Below are 21,295 nucleotides of genomic sequence, written 5' to 3' on the forward strand. Positions count from 1 at the left end.
GCTCGGTTATGTTTTGGGGCTGCTTTGCTGCGCCTGGCACAGGGTGCCTTGAATCTGTGCAGGGCACAATGAAATCTCAAGACTATCAAGGCATTCTGGAGCGAAACGTACTGCCCAGTGTCAGAAAGCTCTGTCTCAGTCGCAGGTCATGGGTCCTCCAACAGGATAATGACCCAAACACACAGCTAAAAGCACCCAAGAATGGATAAGAACAAAACATTGGACTATTCTAAAGTGGCCTTCTATGAGTCCTGATCTGAATCCTATCGAACATCTATGGAAAGAGCTGAAACTTGCAGTCTGGAGAAGGCACCCATCAAACCTGAGACAGCTGGAGCAGTTTGCTCAGGAAGAGTGGGCCAAACTACCTGTTAACAGGTGCAGAAGTCTCATTGAGAGCTACAGAAAACGTTTGATTGCAGTGATTGCCTCTAAAGGTTGTGCAACAAAATATTAGGTTAGCGGTCCCATCATTTTTGTCCATGCCATTTTCATTTGTTTTATTATTGACAATATTATGTTGAATAAAAAATCAAAAGCAAAGTCTGATTTCTATTAAATATGGAATAAACAATGGTGGATGCCAATTACTTTGGTCAGTTTCAAGTTATTTCAAAGAAAAACTGTGCATTCTTCGATTTTTGTGGAGGGGTACCAACAAATTTGAGCACGTCTGAATATGGTACTGTACAACTAAAACAGAAAACCATTGAAAGACATCAATAAGCTTTTTACTGAACCCTTTCCTTGAATGGATTTATTGATTTATTAAACACAAACAACTATTACATTGTTTTGATAGAAGTAAATGTTGCCACTAGTGTGTTTCGCACTGGACACTCATTATGTAACGGCTGGGTCAGGGAGAATTCTATCAGAGTGCCACTTCTAATCCTGTTGCTATCGAAGATGAAAACAAACAAGAGTTTAATCGCAATCAACTCAATCCCAGTGGCAGATGGAAACAGGGCATTCGTTTAATCACCCCTTAATTTTCTTTAAAGATATAAAAAAATAAATAGTATACCATTTAATAGTATTTATTATTTCACTATTTAGAAAATAACAGCAACTGTTTTTCTTAGTTACCTGATAGAAACAGACACTTTCTATAGCTGTCTTGTCAAATACAGTCAACTGTCGATTATCCGTGGCTGGATTTTCTGGTTTGCGGATCAACAGTGCTTGCAGGAAAAAAAAAAAAAAAAATTACACACGCGCTGGTTCTATTATCAGGTCAATGTTAATCACTCAGTGCCGTCGTGAATGCAAATATGGTCTGCAAGTAAACGTAAACGCGTGGTTTTGACAATTGAAAAAAAATAGTTAGAGAAGCTGAAGAGCTGACTGTACTCGCATAATTTGACGCTGCCACATAGAACACTTTACCACCAACAAAATTCAATCCAGTTTGATCACTGCTGTCTATATCACAAAACGTGTGGATCAATACAGGTTCTAAAGCAATGTAAATGTATTTGCTTTCATGATACGTTCAGGTACACTTTAAAGGGTTGTGTGCTGTGCTACATTAGATTAGTTTTTATCACGTCAGGGTTGCGGGCACCAAACCAGTTTTGGTTACTCACAGGCATAACGTATGACCAACATCATTGTCGGGTGTGTTGAAATGTGTTTTCTGCCAGCTCTCTCTGTACAGTATACCCATTCCAATTAAAAGATCATATTGTGGATAAATACAATATATAAAAAAAAGTGTTATGTATGGAATGTTTGTTTTAATGTAAATGTGAATGTTAATATATTACTGTACTCTGTTAAAAATGTATTACACAGCTTGTGGAATTAGTTCAAAACACCATATCGCTCAAACAGCGTTAGGCAACTTCCTTGTTTTTAACCAACACTGATTTTTGAGACAGACAGCATTAGTCACCAGATACCTTAATGCAAAACTACTTGGAGGCTAATTACCACTTCAAAAAAGAATGACAGAAATACAGGAACCAAGTAAAGCTTTAACATGAATCTGTTTTAAAGTGCACTGTCATGCTAAAGAGTAGGCATCTACTTGTTTTTATTCCCAAAATGTGAACACCACATAATAAAAAAGCACTCATAACAAGACTGTTTCTTTTAATGCCATCAACTCATGAACACTGTCTCGTCAAGTAGTTCAAAAGGAGAACTGCCAGTGCAGCATGGGTTTTAGCAGCATGAAAACCATTGACCCAGGATTTATTTAGCCTACTGTAAATGGTTCAAACCAGATCATTTTTATCCAAACCATTTTTTTGAAATAAGGAAAGACAATAAATCAATAGCAGATCACATTTATCTATTAAATCAATTACACAGTTAATAGAATACAAGCACACTTCTATAAAACAAAATAATCTAAGAATGCATCCAAGTATGCAAGCACAATAAAAAATCTAATTCCAGTGTTTTACTGAGTAAATGTGTACAATTTTCATATAAAATGGAACATCTGAACTAGACTATACTTGACTTCATCTCTGTATTCAATTACAAATGTTACGTTCATTTCCACATGTGTACAATATATGAAGATATTCTAAAGCAGGGATCTCCATCCCTGGTCCTGGGGAGCCCCTATCCAGCAGGTTTTATAGACGTCTTTACATCATCCGTGGATAAAGATCTGGAACTCCCGTTAATTTTGACTAATTAAGCCAATAATTGGTTCAATTAAGTACCTGAGAGATTGATTGAAATTAAAACCAACAGCCACAGTAGCTCTCTAGGACCAGGGTTGGATACCCCTGTTTTAAAGACTAAATAAAAGAAAATTCAAAATGACTTTTTTTTTTTTTTTAGTTAAAATATTAAGCAAATCCTCAATGTTTTATTTACAATGATTTGGTTTTCCCTCCCATTACACCTTTAAACCTTTAGAGCTTTAACTTTAACACCACAACAAGTTTGAAATAACACAAAACTGAATACCTGTTACACTTCAACAGCATTGCAGTCTAGTCTTCTGCTCGGGACATTTCCATTAATAGAAGAGCAAAGAAGCAGGGCAGGGGTTCAGCAGTAATACACAAATTAAGCATGCAGTGAAAAGGGGGAGAAAAAGGTAATTTAGGCCAGGAGGGTGCAAGAGAGGAAGGTAGCCCCAGAGAAGCGAGTATGATAGTGAAGCAGAGAGACAGACAGGCAGAAAGAGGAAGATATCCAGGGCAAAGGGAGGGAGATAAAAGAGGGCGGGAGTGAGCGAGTACAGGCTGAGCTTGACAGTGGAATAGGAAGCTATGAGGGAAAAAAAAAAAAAAACCTTTGTTGTGGATAAACAAATTAACCTTTGGAGACAGCCAATCTGTCACTAGAACACGCAACCCAATAGCCTTGCCTGAAAGGACACAGGCATCATCGTCATAAAAAAAAAAATGAGCCACTGCTTCAACAGGTTGATTAGCAATCTCCCTAGAAACACAACCTCTTTGGATTACATTGTGAACAGCTGTCCTGCTGACAGACAGGCTCGCTCACTGGCTGGGAGGAGGGGGTGGCTGTGCATACGCCTGCTCTGTTGTCTACTGTATCAATTATTGAAGATCTCTACTCGATTGGTAACCAGATACAGCTAGCCAAACAAAAGCAGTTTTGCACTCCAATTATCTGGCCTGCTGATAGGGAGCAGGAGGGAGTCTCTGGCAGACAGCTCTCTCCACAATACATTTGAAGCAAATACTGTCCATTATAACAGTATGGAGGGGAAAGCCCTGTGAGGTGTATAATTTAGCTGTGTAGTGCTGAATGACAACTCAAAAAGATGTTCTTTAATGACGCTGTTCTTTTCATCATTATATGTGGTGACTGCGCTTGTAACCTGATTTTACAAGCCAGCGCAGTCTAGAAATTTAGTTTGGGGCATACCTACTTATATATATTTTTAAGTAATAATCACAAAGTATAAATAAAAAGCTCAGGGCAGTTAGTGGTCCACGATTTAACATTTATAGCAGACTTTTTGAACCCCAATGTTTTGTATAGCAGCATTTATTTGTGTCCTTTCCACAGAGCTGCATGCAAACCTAATAAGTCTGTTTCCTCCCAGCTTTCCAACAGACTAAAACCATTGAATGCCCTAGTGTGCATTTATCCAATTTACCCGCCCATGTTTGTGTAAAAACTTTAAAACTGATCTAAAAACAACTTGCCTTTTTTCCTGTTTAAGCCAAACAAAATGAATGTTGTGATACCAGTAATGGTGTAGAAAAAAAATAGGGTAGGTAGGTGGGGCAAAAACCTTTTCTAAACATAGAATACAAATTTATTTAAAATGTATTAATTTTCTAGGACACTGACTTAAAACAAACATCAATATGCAAGTAACAAAATGGAAAAAAAATGTCACAGTGAATAGTATAATAATGTGACTTACCTTTTTAGGTGTTAAAACATTTTTTTTTCCCTAAAATGCTTATGCTGATACATAAAAGCAACACACAAATAAGTCAGTGATGGCTTATTGTACTGTAAGTGTATATTTCATTTATAGAAACGGTTTTATGGTATTCCCACTGAAAATATTGTTTTTCAGATATTTTAATAGCGTGCTGTTATTGCAGATCACTAAATGTAAAATCCTGTTTAGCACAAGTTATTTTATGTAAAGGCAGAAACATTAAGGAAAAAACACAAGTTTGTTTTCGACATGAGGGATACAACACTTATGCGCACCATACTTTAAATCAAAAAGGAAACCTGAAAAGACATTCATTTTAGTTAACTGCTATTTGTACTTATTATTAGGTATGTCAATCACTTTAACTGCAAGAAAGAACATCATCTCATGCCAAGGATAGCACAGTAAAGCACTTTGCAAGAAACAGCCTTCAGTCAGGTGTCACTTATAACAGCAGTGTCAGGCTCAATAAATTAACGGTTTCCAAATGCCCTAATAGTATTATTAATAAAAAAACAGATCTCTGAAAGTGAAAGCTGTAACAGATTTAAGAATACTGGTGGCCAGCGTTACCTCTATGGCTAAACATAAATAAAAATCCATGTCCATTATTTATTTTTTTGCAAGTTTAATCATCATGTGACTTCACTCCATGAGGATGGTGCGATAGTATTCTTAAAGTTTAGCTGTAATCACGTGACCACTTACAAGTAAGTACCATTAAATATCATAATGCCAGTTGAAAGCATGACATATAATAATTAGTATATTAGTAGTAGTATACTAACTTATATATTTTTAATGTAGCTATATTTCAAATGAAAAGTTCAGAAAAACAGTAACACAGCATACATATACTGAATGCATAGTTAAGCAAATCACTTACAAATATTTATTACATATCTAGAGTGTGTATAACAAATATTTCTTCACTTACCTAAAACATTTTGAAAACTTTAAATAACTAGTTGAAACTAAACCACTTTGAGAAAAAACGTTCTGTTTTCAGATAGCATTCAACAGCACAAACATGACTATACGTTGCTATCTACTACAACACATTCTCAGAACTGCAGTGTACCAAATTGAAACGTCAAAAACTCTGAAAATAACTGCTGCAGAAGCCTGGAAAATGTTCTAATCCTGTAGATGTCTTATGGTACTGACCTATCCCATTGTCAATGCACCACGCCCAGAGGTGAGCAACAATAAACGGTTGTTTGCAATTGAAGTTGAAAGATTCTGGAATGTGAGGGAGTGGCAATATCATTGCAGTTAGTGTTCTATAAGGGCTGTTTACATCTAAAAAATGCATAGACACTTAAAACTGCAATCCGCAATACAAATAGTATTTAATAGTAAAGCACTTGTGAAAAAATTAAATAAAAAATTCAACAAATAGCAGCCCCATTTTGAATATGTGCAGAAGCTGTGACTCCATGAAAGGTAAACTACTGTACCACTTTCACACACAAATGCCGTAACTGAGCCGTCTCAGAGACGACTTAAAAAAATTATTTTAAACACCCATTCACACAGCACGAAACTGCGCAATCTATGCCAGTATAATACCATCATAACCCTTTCACACAGCCAAAGAGATCCTGTGAGTACAACTTTCAAACCTGTCAGGCAACAAATAATTTTCATGGCAATGACAACAGAAACAATACAAATCAATAAATAAAGCAGAATAACATGGGTAAGCTAAAAAAAGAAGGTATGTTATATAGATCAATTTCTTATCTTTTAATGAATGGCGCTGGAGAACTGTAGTGTACTGTAAACTTCCCTGTGCCCGCTTTGTCCTCTCGATTAATGTGTGTGTGTGTGTGTGTGTGTATATATATGTGTGTGTATATATATATATATATATATATATATACACACACACACATATATATATACACACATATACATATATATACATATATATATATATATATATATACATACACTACCAGTCGAAAGTTTTAGAACACCCCCATTTTTCCAGTTTTTATTGAAATTTAAGCAGTTCAAGTCGAGTGAATAACCTGAAATGGTACAAAGGTAAGCAGCAAACTGCCAGAGGTTAAAAAAAAAAAAGTTTAGGTTACCAAAAACTGAAAAATAATGTACATTTCAGAGTTATACAAAAAGGCCTTTTTCAGGGAACAAGTAATGGGTTAACAACTTACAGCTGTTATAAAAAAAAAAAATATATATATATATATATATATATAGAAATGAAACAATAAAATAATCAAACAATAATTTATTTGAAAAACAAGAGAACAATTAACAGTATTCTTAACACTGATGAATTCTCTCTGATGAATTCTCTGTTGAGACTTGTATTCAGTGTAATGACACAGTTTCCCTTGGTTTTCCCTTGTTTTCTTAATGTAAGAGTCACATTATGGGGAACGCAGTGTTTATAGGTGCTGTTTATTTAGAAAACGTAGATAATACATTTCAACTTTAAAAAGCATTCTTTTTTATGTTACGTTGTTTATTTTTGCTCAATCACTAAAAGCGTATGGCGTTCACGGAAGCTTAAGATGAATCAGTGCCCGTTCTGAGCTGTCATGACTCGTCTGTGTGAAAAGGTAATACAATAGCACATACTATATTAAGTGACCTATCTGTAGGACGATAGGCATATCTAAGATAAATTGAATTGGTGCCACAGAAGTTGGTTCAAGATATTATATATATATATATATATATATATCATTTTAAATACAGTAGATACCGCTTATTAGCAACCTCTCAGTTCCCAGCAAAAAGTTGCTATTAGCCAAATGTTATAAAGCGAAAAGCCACATTTTCAAGTGTATGTATATGGAAAAACGATGTATACTATAGTTGTAGAAATAGCACACTGCAATACATGTCTTGGTTCATTAGTGTTAAAAAAAACAAAACATGAAAAACACCAAATATCAGAACAAACAACTGTTTACTAATACTACACGCATGTGTGAAACAAAAAAGAAGTATGTCCAGTGTTGTAAACATAGTATTACAACAACGTACTATCAATATCCTTAAAAACAGTAAACAAACGTGGTAGGCCTATACAGGACTTACATTTAATACAGAAGCATCATTTTAAAAGTAGTGGTCCAATGTCAGAATATAATTATGAAAAGGAAAAAGATGTGATATCTACAAACTGGGCCAAATTACAAAATAAAATTAGGACCAGCCAAAATTGGGGCACAGTTGACTTTTTTTTTTTTTTTTTTTTTTTAATGTCTCAGTGAAGCCGGGGCCCAAGTTGGCCTCATGTCTTGTTTGAATTGTTTTGAATCTTATTTTAGATAGTACATCTTTACGTGGTTGGTCTTTTTTTTCTATCTGGGTGTTTGAAAACAAAGTTTGGTCAGATATCACCAGTTTGCTCCGTATACCAATCCCTTTGCTTTTCTAACCACAGCACTGACAAAGTTCATATTTAAAAAAAGGCCCCATCCATTGTTTAATATCCTGCATTCATCATTTTCCAATATCCCGACCAACTTCTTTTACTGGTATAAGTCTGAATTAAACTACCAGTGATGAGTAATCCGTTTTAAAGCTTTATAGAAATGCGAATTCCAGAAATACAGCTGGGAAGGAGCCTTTAAGGCGCTCTGCTTTCTGCTAAGAGAAGTCTAGAGAATGTATTACTCAGCTTACAATACAGTACTAACCAGGTCTGTTGGCCACTTGAGCTTGAATGCTGTAATCGTTTGTGTTCTGAGGAAAAATAAATAAATGAATGAATAAATAAACAAAACAGTAAGGGTCATTGAGGTATAGGTTCCTGTGCTGTTCTTAATTTATTTTCCACTCCAGTTTTAGGCAGGATAATAACTGAAAAGTAACAGAAACTTGCAAACTAGGATTACAGTAGGAGGACCAAACAAGGTGTAGAATTACCTTTAATATTCTAGAGGGGTAATAAAGAATGGAGAACCGAAACAGATATATGGTAGCACTGCAATTCAACCCGTGGGCTGTAAAACCAAAAAGGGAAATTCAACAAGTGAAACGGCCTGTTTCACTATAGCCTTTATGCAGGGCTTTTGTTTTGTTGGAGAACTATTAGGGCTAGCCTGCATACATATTCAAAGTCACCTTTCTAGTTTGTAAAATCACTGTGTTTTCATGCTCAGGGTCACTTAAAAGGTTTTGCATGCCTACTAGGGGTCTCCATATATATTGTCAGCCATACTGCAGATAAGCATATTTGTTTGAAACTTGAACAACAGATACTCGGAGACGCAAGGCAAATGCATTAAGCAGTCATATTGTAAAGGCCTATATGGAAATCAGTTAATAAGCCCCCCTCCTCAGGTTTCTTTCATATTTTTTATTTAATAAAAAACAGCAGAGAGAAGCAACATCATTTTTTTTTTTATACTACTACCTCGGAGAAGATTCACTGATGTAGAAAAACAATCTCATTACATGAAACCCCTTTTGAGTGCGTGTGTGTGTTTGTGTAAGGTTAGGTAAATACTGTAAAAAGATTTGCTTCCCCATACAATTATAATATTTGAAAGTTATTTTTTCCCTGCATGCATAAACCTTGTGAATTCATGAAGGACAGCTACAGCTTGCGTAGCACAGTGATACTTAAAAAGGAGCGTCAAGTACATGATTTAGTACAGTCTAGTTATCCAGTATACTCAGCACCTGGCCTGAAAAGTATAGAGCCATTCTCAATGTACAATGAAAACATAATTTTATTTCAACAAAAGCTTGAATTATCCTAGCAACTGGAAAACAAATTAGACAATGCCTCTTAATTCTGCTGTACATCTATCCATCATTGGCCAGCAATACATTTAACATTGTGCAAACATTTTCAACAATCAGGTTTGTTTTGTAACAAATGACTAAAAAAATAAATAATAATATGGCCACATTACATTTGCTTAGTAAACCAAAATCAGAAATTATATATATATATATATATATATATATATATATATATATATATTATATATATATATATATATATTAAATTAGTCCTTTTCTTGTCCCCAAGAGTCACCCAGCACAACAAACATTAAAGACAAAATCTGAAAAGCCTACACTGTGGCATGAGATGCTACTTAACTGTTTTAGCTAAAAGGATACATCCCTCATGCAATAATATATTATATATTTCATTATATTTTTTGACAACTGAAAGAAAACACCACATGTTGTACTTCACAGAACATTCTTAAATACAATATTATTTCACCGTGAAACAAATTGCATTTACTTTGGATGCAGTTCTAGAGAAGTAAGCTGTGGACCAGAAAGCCAAAGCTCCCAGATATCCTAGATTTAAATCAACGCAGGCTGTGTACATGTATACACAGGAGATAAGGTTTTATATTGTGCATGACATGATGTTCACATCATTAACCAGCTGGAAGCACATACAAACACAAAATCCATTCGTAATCGGAAAAGAGAGAGACACAAGGTAATGTTTGACCGTGGGAGTAATGTAGTACTGCACAGGAAGCCGGGGAATTGCAGGATTTCAGTTTCACACCTCACCTCACAGACCTTAGAAAAAGGGTTCCCAAGATTTCCGCTTGAAAGCTACGCCATAAATCAACTGCTGTCTACCATTAACACAGCTAATAACCCCTGCCCTAATTCACCAAAAACTGTATTAAATTTGTTTGACTGACTACATCATATTTAAGTGTTAATAATCCTGACTGATGGTTTGTTATTAGTTACAAGTTATTAAGTATATATTATTTTTATTTCCCATACAAGCCAACCTGGGAATGGGAATTGTGTGTGTTAAGCGTGTTACAGCCGATGTAATAAACACAAGTGATAACAAAACGGTGTAATATGGTCATTTAACTGAAGAGGACCACATTCTGGGGAGGCTGATGATTATTAAAGCAAATGTGATGAAGATGAAGATGAAATGGAGCAGTGTAACTCATGCCCCACAAGGTAAGAATGTGTCTGAATACTGCATTAGTGAGCTGGAACAACCCTAGAACATTTGTCTTTATTTCTTTTTTGGGGGGGTGGAGGTTCTAACTGCCATTGGCTTTCAAATGCCATCTAATTTATTTTGTGTTATAATGCATTATAATGTATATGGGGGCAGCAGTGTGGAGTAGTGGTTATGGCTCTGGACTCTTGACCGAAGGGTCGTGTGTTCAATCCCAGGTGGGGGACACTGCTGCTGTACACTTGAGCAAGGTACTTTACCTAGATTGCTCCAGTAAAAACCCAACTGTATAAATGGGTAATTGTATATAAAAATAATGTGATATCTTGTAAGTCGCCCAGGATAAGGGTGTCTGCTAAGAAATAAGAAATAAATAATAATAATAATAATAATAATAATAATAATAATAATAATAATAATAATAACAACAATAACAGGAATGGTATTGAAAAAGACACCTCATTATAATGTTTCTCTGATTTTATAAATCAAGTTTCTTTTCTGCATTACTGATTACTGTAGTACTGAGCAATGGATTGCATTATGTTGAACTGGCACTTCCTTTGTTTAATGATGAAGCACTTAACCAGAAGCGCTCTTCAGCATTCAGACTGACTTAAAAACCTTGTCTATAGAGACTTTCGTCTCCCTTTAGCTCCATTAGCATAGCATATATCATAGTAAAAATGTGTATTCTGGCCCAAAACACTGCCAAATGGCATTGTCTTGTATTATAGCAAGCATCTTGCTTCCCTAAGCATTTATAGTGTGTGCTGCAAAAGTTAATCAAATCATAAAATAAGAGAATTAAATGTACAGGAGTTTAGAGGGTCCCCCCCCCTCAAATGTACCCCCCCAACCCAACCTATTAAGGCAGGTACAGTAAGACGTTCTGCATTTTACTGATCTAAGAAATGCAAAGTGTGTTGGTGTGATGGGAAGCAGTATAGCTGTATTTCAATTCTACATAAAAACACTGACAAATACAGGTTTCACAAAGTTACCTTACATATCCTCTTACCACATTTAATTTGTTAGATTATTATATCTTACTCGAGGTATAATATATATATACATATTGTTAAAAATTCCATCACAGGCCAATACATTTCTACTGACTCACAATGAATACAGGTCAGGACAACCTACCTGCTCCTTAAGGGCCATGTAATAAAACAAAACAAAAACAACAAAAACAGCTGTTCACGCATACAGCTAGCAGCGACGCTACAAACATTCCTACCCCCAGGTTTTCTCCAGTACTTGTTTTTGCAGGAGTACATTCCTTAACTGCATACCATTTTCCTGAGACTTTTTGTTGTACCGAGACAGAAGCCAAACACAGGGAGATCAGCAGTTGATTGGTTTGTGCTGACAGGGTGACACATTATGAGCAAATGCTTCCTATCCACCTCTGTGGGTAAATGCAAGAAGCCTTTGTAGCTGAAGAAACTACCATAAGGTGATAAACAAACTGCACAATCAACAAAGTGGTGTTTCTGGGTGCGCAGAAGGGGAAGCTATAGAAAAATGAACAGTCATCAAGGGATCAGAGCACAGTCAATTATCGTTAAAACCGAAATTACATGAATTTCCTGATGCTACAAATTTTCTATATGGTCCCGGCCAAATCTAGCAGTCTTCTTACAAGATTAATTCACTTAACACAAATTTCCTGTTATTGCAAATTTTGGAGCCCCCCGGGGATTTTTTTAATTTTTTTTTTAATAAAACAAAATCACCCTAGTTTAAACATCTCAGTGCAAAGGATATTGGGAAATGTATTAACTTGCATCCACATTAGCGCCTCTGCACTGTATTTTAGTGCTGTTTTGGGTCCACTGATCCTATGATGCATTTCACGTTTCTAGTTCTGCTACAATAACACAGGCCTATGAACAGCAAACTGGATGCAAGTCGTCAGCGTTTCCGATTTGCTCAATACCTTGCTTTTGTGGTTTAAAAATGCCTGTGATCAGAATGGGACATGCAGGTTTCAAGTGCAGTTCATTTGCAATGTATACTTTTTAAAACATACAATCTTATTTATTATTTTTGAATAACAAACAGAGCTTACAAGACCAACCCAACTGAGGGGGTTTGCACCTGCCAGGTTGAATGCTTCGAGCTGCAGCAATCTGTAAATACAGCTTGCACAATTTGCTTTTTACATTTTTAAAATTGGATGCAAAAACATACTGGTTTAATTGTATATTCGGTCTTCAAACAAATAAACATGCACATTTTAATGATGTTCAGGTTACCAGTCCCTTGGGTGTACTGTTGCCTTCATTAGTCTAGCTCAGGAGTGTGTAACCTCAGCTAACCTACCTGCCACATAAGAAACTGTATGAACGAGAGGAGGTTTGTCTGGTTCCTAGTACTGTAGCGGATTGATTTGAAAACTCTGTCAAGTTGAGTCTTAAAATACCCTAGTTATTCAGCATAAACAACCTGACTAGGTAACCCATACCATACACTTGCCACCTTGTGTGTAAAGAAGCGTCTCCTACCCTCTGTCCCAAGCCCATCTCCACTTAATTTCCAACTGTGTCCTCTGAGCCTGGTTTCTGTGCTGCACCTGAAATACTGGTCAGCTACGTTTACGCTTTTTATCTGCATCATTTGACCCCCTCACAACAATACAATGGATTTTGATAATACATTTACTATTTTTGATAACAGAATTATTATTTTTTTTTAATCATATCCTGGCTAAAATATTGTTTATCTTCTCATTGATGTATTATTGTAAAATTAACTATTTTAATACAATCTCGTAAAGGCATAAAAGCAAGCCACTTTTGATACCTTGCAGTACTCAATCTGGCATCCCTGTGGGCTGATATGTAAGGGCCACTGGTTGACCTTTGGGTCTGCTTACCGTCGCCCAAACCAAACTCAAGAAAGAACTAAGTCAGTCCAGATTTATAGCAATTGCATAAGCCGCTTCAACAGAAACAGAGAGCACTTACTATTCTGTTTTCTACATTGTTACAGTAATTGGCCTGTAATAAGTATACATTAAACCAAATGTACGCAGCTATCAAGTGTGCAGTGAAGAGTCACTAAACAAAAAAAAAAAAAAAACTGTGAACTGGACATAAACGAATGAATGTTACATAGCATCTTTAAAATAACTAATTACAGTAGGTTGATAAAAAAAAAGTAATTTCTCCTCCTTAGTTTGAAGAGTCTTCAAACCAAACCACTCAATGCAGCAGGCTTAACTGGAAGCCAAGAGAAAGTGATACAGGCAATATCAATGATTTGTAAACCTGTAGGTTTTATAAAGAGTGTCTTCAATTACACCAGACACAACTAGAAGTAAAACTTGAACAAAAACAGAAGTATACCCAGGGGCATAATGTAAGGTGAATCTCATAAGTAACATGGATAAAAAATACCTATCATATGAATGTCAACGTGGCAGTGAAATGATTAACATCTGGAATGTTACTTTATTGAAAATCATTGAATACAGCTGGGTACCACATGTAAAGATACTAAGGGCCTCATTTACAAAGTGTTTACTGTATACAAAACATGATTACCATGTTTTACCCTCATATTTATTAGGAAATTAATATTTTTACTAAACAAACATAAAATCGATTGAAAACATACAAATACATATATAAAATAAATATATATCAAGATATATAAATAATGAACTAACAAATAAATAAATAAATACATACATACATACATACATAAATAAATAAATAAATAAATAAATAAATAAATAAATAAATAAATAAATAAAACCTCCTAGAAACACCCCTCCAAAACCTGAATTAAAAAAAAAAAATTGCTTAAAATGAGGTTAATATATTCTTACCCTCAAACAAAAAAGGTCCAATCTACAATTGAACTCGGATCTAGAGTTGTAGTCCTGAGAGCTACATACATGTATGCAGTGTGGAGTAGTGGTTAGGGCACTGGATTTTTAACCGAGGGTCCTGGGTTCAATACCAGGACTGCTGCTATACCCTTGAGCAATAAATTGCTCCAGTAAAAACCCAGCTGTATAAATGGGTACCAGAATTTGAATGTACAATTAAATTAAAAGAATACCTAGCAGGCTTTTTTTGTCTATCCTACATGTATTGAGTTGTAGGCTTCACATTGCTGTAGGACACTTAGATAATACAATATTATTTGAAATTTAAACTAAATTATTTCAGCATATTTTCTTTGATCTGTCTCATATTTTTATCCCTGCTGCCACCAGTAAGTAAGCTCCTTCACCTGTTGTCAGTAAAATAAATACCGTGCGCAACTTCAGACCTGTTGCCACCCACAATTTGTATGCCAATTAGAATTTCTGCGCAGTCATCTCACTTTTGCTCCCGCAGTTCTGGCCAAATTACCGCTGCTTAGTAAACAAGGCCCTAAGTATGTTGTGTCCATCATAGACGCAGTCGGGAGGTCAAAACACTGTGGCACGGAAATAGTTACTGTAGGCCACCTGGAATTGAGCATCATCGAACCCAGCTGTGAGATAAAGTCACCAAATCAATTAGCATGGAGCGTGTACACACCCTGCAAAAATGAGATCATAACTTATAATGGTGTTAATGCGATCTCAAATGCTGGTGCACTGGTTTATTAATAATTAAACACACAACCCCCAACAGCCTAGTTCTTGGCAAGAAGTCTACAGCACAGTTTGTTGTGATGAAGAAAAAATAAGGTTCCATTTAGTGTAAGATAAGAGGACATTTATTTTATTATGAAGATTAAGTGCAGCACAAACTTTTCTCAATGAAAATATACTAAAGTTTCAACACGCACACACATTTATACTTTTAAGTAACAAGAAATATTACCAGTCTAAGGTTGCTTTTACCTGTTGTGTTGGATTGTCCTACAAGTTACCATATATATATATATATATATATATATATATATATATATATATATATATATATAAGGGCAGCAGTGTGGAGTAGTGGTTAGGGCTCTGGACTCTTGACCGGAGGGTCGTGGGGATAAGGGCGTCAGCTAAGAAATAAATTTATATATATATATGTGTGTGTGTTTAAATTTGTAAGAATACCACCAACCACTAAAACCTAATGTACAGAATTTAATCCTCAAATTTTGAATAAAATGGTATTCTCACAAATATATATATATATATATATATATATATATATATATATACTTGTTGGACATTATGTGATTATGCAATATGTAGCTTAATATTGACTTAATAGAATCCCTACTGATTATCTGTAATGATGGTCACTTTATTGTTTAGACTTTAATGTATTTAATCATGTATTTAAATATGGCTGTTTTCTTGTTTATTAAATCACTGGTGTAATTGTTTTAACTAATGATTTTATAGTGCAATTAGTTATTTTATCTGTGTATATATAGACCAGGATTTGTACGGCACTTTATAACACAGCTGAACCTGATGAAGTCACATTCCCTGTCGAAACTCCTAGTCTTGAAATATGGAGTGTTTCACCTTTCTATTAATAATTCATAATTATATCACTGCTGAATAATTCCAGCTAATGCAGAGACGCTTGTTTAAATGTCAAGTACCTTTTGGCCAGCACCTCACTTTGTAAAGAAACTTTTCTTGTGCACACACACATTATATTATATATCTACATTGAAAACAATGGAATCGCACAGCTAAATGAAAATCTGGATCTTAGTCCAAACCTGTAATTGACATCCAAGAGGTAAATATATCAATGAAGATATATGAAGCCTATTACATGTAAGCTTTATTTAATGTATTCTTGTTGAAGTGATTATAAAACGTTTATGTATGAGACTTAATGATAATTATAATAATGTTATTTATTAGGCAAATTGTGAGTTCTAATTAATTGTAATCAGATCAAAAGTGGATTCCAAATATGTTTGGATGCTGGGTATCTATGAGATGTATCTATGTGTTGTTTAAGTTACTATCAATTACCACAATAAGGATTTATTATGTATTTCTGAATTTCATCAATATGCAATTAGAACATTACTGTTTGAGACACTTGAGTGTTTAAGAATGAAAAAGACGGTAAGATTATGAGTCTCTCTCATGTTCAGAAATAATTAATAATGCAATAATTATGATATGGGTCCTCTTTTAAAAAAAAAGATTTAATCCCTAAATTAATCTAATGAACAGATTTATTGTGATTGACAATGAGATGTATAAATGGAGATTGTGTTCCAATTAACAATAATATTCAGGAGCTGACGAAGACTTGTAGTCGAAACGTGTCGTGGACATGGATGCTGCAGTATTTTTTAAATGTTAGTTTAACAAAAATGAAATTAATTTTGGACTTCTAAGTTGTGTGGATCATTAAGAAAAATCACATAGTGTGCGACCAAGTTTTGGCTCTACAGTCCTGAACCATAAGGAAATAAGGTTTGTTTGACCATTCCTGGCTGGTTGGCGTGAATCGACAGAGACAGTTGCTTTAACTGGAGTACGCACAGAACCGTAGTGAGGTAATACAATGGGATACAATGACAATAGGTCTACAGGTACTTGTACATGTATATATGACTTGTTTTCATCAGATTCATAACTTTTTTTCCCTTATTTTATTACTTAAGTAACTTAAAATACTGAACAAGTTCAGAAAAGTAAACCAACTTGAAATACGTTATACACTTGATTCAAACAACACTATTCTCTGGCAATGCATGATATGAAAAGTAAAATAATGTAAAATAGCATACAGCATATAACAGCCTGCATAAACTAAGTTATTGTAATACAGTACAGTCAACTCAAATGATTTTTTTTTGTTTGTTTTTTTAAAAACACTCGAATGTTGTTTGCATTATGCAATTATCCGAATTAAAATGCAATGTACAATGGACTTCAGGACCTCGCAATTAAGCAAATTATGCATTTAGCCGATATGCATTTAACCGCATCATAAAAAACAGTACCAGCTGCATGCTATGCAATTAAATGATGTATGCAATTATCCAATATGAAAATAAGTGGAGTCGACACACGCACAGTGCTCACCCGTTATAACGCGCCTTGTTATAGTGTGGAATCGGTTATAACACAGTAGGGTCGTGGCTCCCATTTGCTCCATAATGCCATTGCAGTATTTTATACTCATTATAAGGCGGAACACAAATAGCATGGTCTTGCAACTTTGGCTTCCCACTATAGCGTTATAAACGGTGAGCACTCAGCATGTTGGAGGCTGGACTAGGGCAGTGTACTGTGGCTCGCCGTCTTGTGTGCTCACAGCCAGCAATTTCAAACCTGGTAAGATGGTACAACCAGACACACTCTGTCAATGACAGGCCACGAACTAAGAGACCAAGAGTCACAACACCTGCCCAAGATCAAAAGATCATTTTGCAGCATCTTTGTGATGTCAATTGTTAATCAGCACAATAAAAAGTCACTCAGCAATTCAATGGCAATTTGCTTCTGGCAACTGTTGCCTTTCAAGCAATCATTGTAGCTGATTAAATAGTTTATCCTAAATTTACAGTGTCTAATCTTGAATCTCGTGAGGGGTGAGTGAAGATACAGAAATAAGGAAAGTTTGCAGCAATTTACACTTTGAAAAAAAAAAAAATTGCTCACATCACTTTTTGGGTGTGGACAAAAGGTAAACCACTAAAATATTGAAGGTCAACTTCCCGAAGGCCATATCATGCTACAGGCCATGACACTGAACCGTAGGGCATGCAACACAGGTCTCTTCAACCTGTGCAGGGTTACCTGGATCTGGGGAGACTGGCTTTATTCTGCAGCAAGGAGAAGGATCATTTTACAAAAGTCCACCGCGGTGCAGGATATCAGTTTCATCAAGAGAGTTAATGCCGGCAGTCTTGTGTCACACCATTGTACAGTCTATTTGAGCTCCCAACTGCCAATAGCAAATGTGCAGGTGCAACAAACTGAGCTACCTTTACTGCCAACTTATTTTTGCAACTGAAGACCTATAAGAAAACTTCATGGGGACTATGTGTTAGTACAGTTTAAAAATAAATAAAAGGAACAAGTAGTGCAATAACCTAAATCAGATTTTGGCTTTGTAAATTATTCATTGGGAACTCAACCCAGCAATCAAATCCTACAGGATTTCACATCCAGGCGATTATGGCATTCTTCATAGAATTAGCCAAATGCAAGGGAAAATAAATCACGAGAAAAAGAAGGAAAAATAATCACGAGAAAAAGGGTGGAGGATGAGTATCTGGAGTCAGCACATTCTAAAGCTCTCTGCTAGTCAGGTTTCTCCTAAATCATTACAGTGTATTCTGGGTAATTCTATCCCCCTTCACTTTGGAGTGTTTACCATATCCAGCAGGTGAATGTGTGTGTGTGTGTGTGTGTGCAGGAGCTCCCCTAGAAATGTTTCACATGGTACGCAAAACTGAACCACACCGACATCCCATCTCATGCCGAGAACGACTCTGCATCAACACGCTGTAAAAGTGTTTCAGCCAATCAGAGTGCTGCATTTTTGTTCTTTCCTGAGTTACATAGCACCTAGACTGTCATATTAGAAAACTGCAATCGAATTGTATCATTTCCCTTTCTACAAAAATGAACAGACACAGCACACTGCCACCGAGACAGAACAAAAACAGCTAAATAGGCCAAAGCAACAATAACAGGTACAAATAAACCTATTGGAAATACAGACTAAACTTGGGGGAAAAACAAATTATGCTGTTATGCTGGTTCCACTTCTAATCATTACTCACAATCAGGACAACTAATTCAGGTGGAGACCACCTCATCTCAAGCGTTTTGAAAATGGTAAAAATCGAATCAAAATATTAATTGAATTGAAAATACACATTTAAAGTATATAATTGAAGAAGACATACCATGTGCATTTTATTTTCAAGTTGAGTTTATTCATCATGTGACTTCAATCACGTGCCTCTGCTGAAACTCAACATGGCAGCTGCACCAATGAAGACAAACAATGTTTCAATAAAAGAGCTAAAAAGCACTGCATTCTTCTATGCTGAAAAACTAAGGTACTGGACTGTGCTCAGGCAGGGCTTTCCCAAAATGAGTAAGTAAGTTACCCAAATTAATTGTGTGTTTAATTATTGTTTAGTTTATTTCTTTCCATGCTACCTGGCTTTAATAAAGCTATAATTAGCAATATTAAACCGTGGCCTTTCTTCATTACATTATATTATCTGACAATGAAGAAACAAGCTCAAAGCTATTTTTCTAGCTATACATTCCATAAAGGAAATTGATCGTTTTACTCTGTAAAGGACGTAGTCACTACACTACACACCGTTTGTTTCATAAATATGTTTCTGTCCGGAGACACAGCTCTTGTTAAATTTAGCAAATAAGGCAGAATTAGCAAAGAAACAATTGGGAGGATTAATTATGCGTTTACATTAAAAGGAGAGCTATTTGAATTACAATCGGGTGATACACAGCAGTGAACCTGTGTAGAGCAACGACTCAGTCAACAGTGCGCCTTTTTTTTTATCAGTGTTTCATATTTTATCCTGATTATTGTAAACTTAATTTGTGGAGTACTGTACATAGGATTAGTCTCACATGACATTGCTGGACTTTTACTAAACTGTTTCATATTTTTTATTGTTATTGTAATGCCAGCAATAAGATAAACAGATCTTTTCATCTGTATTTAAATATCTTGAGTTATTTGAGCAAAATGCATAAATAATAATCAATAATTAATAAATAGATGGGTTGCAGGGGTAAGCAAGATGCAAAAGTGGAGCACGTATCTGTTGAGCAGGGAGATCAAATTGTATTTTGCTTTCATTTACTATTAAAAAGTCGCCTTATTAATAATTGTAAAGTTACCCATTACAGTACGCAACAAGACAGTAGTCATATGCAACTAAATTGAGGAATACTATTTATGAATAGCTTCAGTATCAAAAGATAATAAATTATATACAAAGGATAATCTCTGAAAGACAATATTTAAACCATTGTTGATTATATATGGATGTTTACTGCATTCTTCCATAGTTCAGCTATCTGTACACTCAACTTCTTTAGAATGCAGACTGTGCTTACATTCCAGTTTGTTTATAGCTTCCAAAGGTCACTTTTAGTGGGTGGTCCCAAAGCATTGCACACTACTCTGTATAACTTGTGTGATTTAAAGCAGTCAAGGTATATTTAAATTGAGTGAAAGAGAATATTTTGCTCCAGTCCTTTTTTCAGCCAGTCTTGTACTGCAGGGGCCTTCTTGTTGCTCTTGCCTTGCTGTGAGCAGTGCTGAAATAAAGCTCCTTCATTGCACGAATGGAGTACTTTGTCAGACACTACAAGCAGACCACTACTAGTCTAGCACATGCTTAAACCATGCAGAAATGTGCCAGAGTGTATCCCCTCCTACACTCACCACCCTCGCCGCTATGCGCCTCGATGACATGGGTGCTCCCTACTACCTTGTAAGTGCCACATACTTCAAAACTAATTGAAAACCCTGGATTAACCTGGTGAATGGCGACATAACGTAATTGAAAAGAAATCAACTTTTCTGAAGACAGTCCTTCACCCGCGCATGCGCAGTTGAGATCGCAGGTTTTCTACTGCTGTGTAAAAGCGTTTTGCGATTGCAGTATTGACATGTAGCAGAATACTTTATTTACTGCAGTAGTATGCCAATAAGCATTATATTTTGCTGTACTAATGCAAATGTGCTTTGACTACTGCAGTAGCTATTATTAATATTACTGTAATTAAATATTGTGAAATACATTAGACTGATTCTAGAATTCACAATTCTCTTATTAAAATATATTATATTAAAAAAAACTTCTCCAATAATTAAATAAATATTGCAAAATGGTAATAAATTAAGAAAGGTCTTTGTTGTATTAATGTGTTGTTTTTTATGTTTACAGAAGTTACAGTGGCAAACGATCGAAGTGACATTCGAATAAATGGTAAACAACTAAAATATATAGAAAAA

General features: G+C 35.4%; 1 protein-coding gene across 13 annotated transcripts in view; it reads right to left on the reverse strand.

Annotated features, from left to right (window-relative positions):
* Positions 1–21,295, reverse strand: part of LOC117421407 (polypyrimidine tract-binding protein 3) — a 90,433-nt gene that overhangs the window by 49,649 nt on the left and 19,489 nt on the right. For 6 of the 13 annotated variants that reach the window (XM_059023198.1, XM_059023195.1, XM_059023174.1 and 3 more), the window contains one exon: positions 8,077–8,122. The exons of 5 other annotated variants lie outside the window; for them this stretch is intronic. In XM_059023198.1, the coding sequence (XP_058879181.1) occupies positions 8,077–8,122 (46 nt within the window). Of the gene's footprint in view, positions 1–1,089; positions 1,185–2,931; positions 3,304–8,076; positions 8,123–21,295 lie in introns of those variants that run through there. 2 more of the 13 variants (XM_059023245.1, XM_059023238.1) reach the window with 2 other exon arrangements.

Source organism: Acipenser ruthenus, chromosome 1, assembly GCF_902713425.1.
Source record: "Acipenser ruthenus chromosome 1, fAciRut3.2 maternal haplotype, whole genome shotgun sequence".
NCBI lineage: Eukaryota > Metazoa > Chordata > Actinopteri > Acipenseriformes > Acipenseridae > Acipenser > Acipenser ruthenus.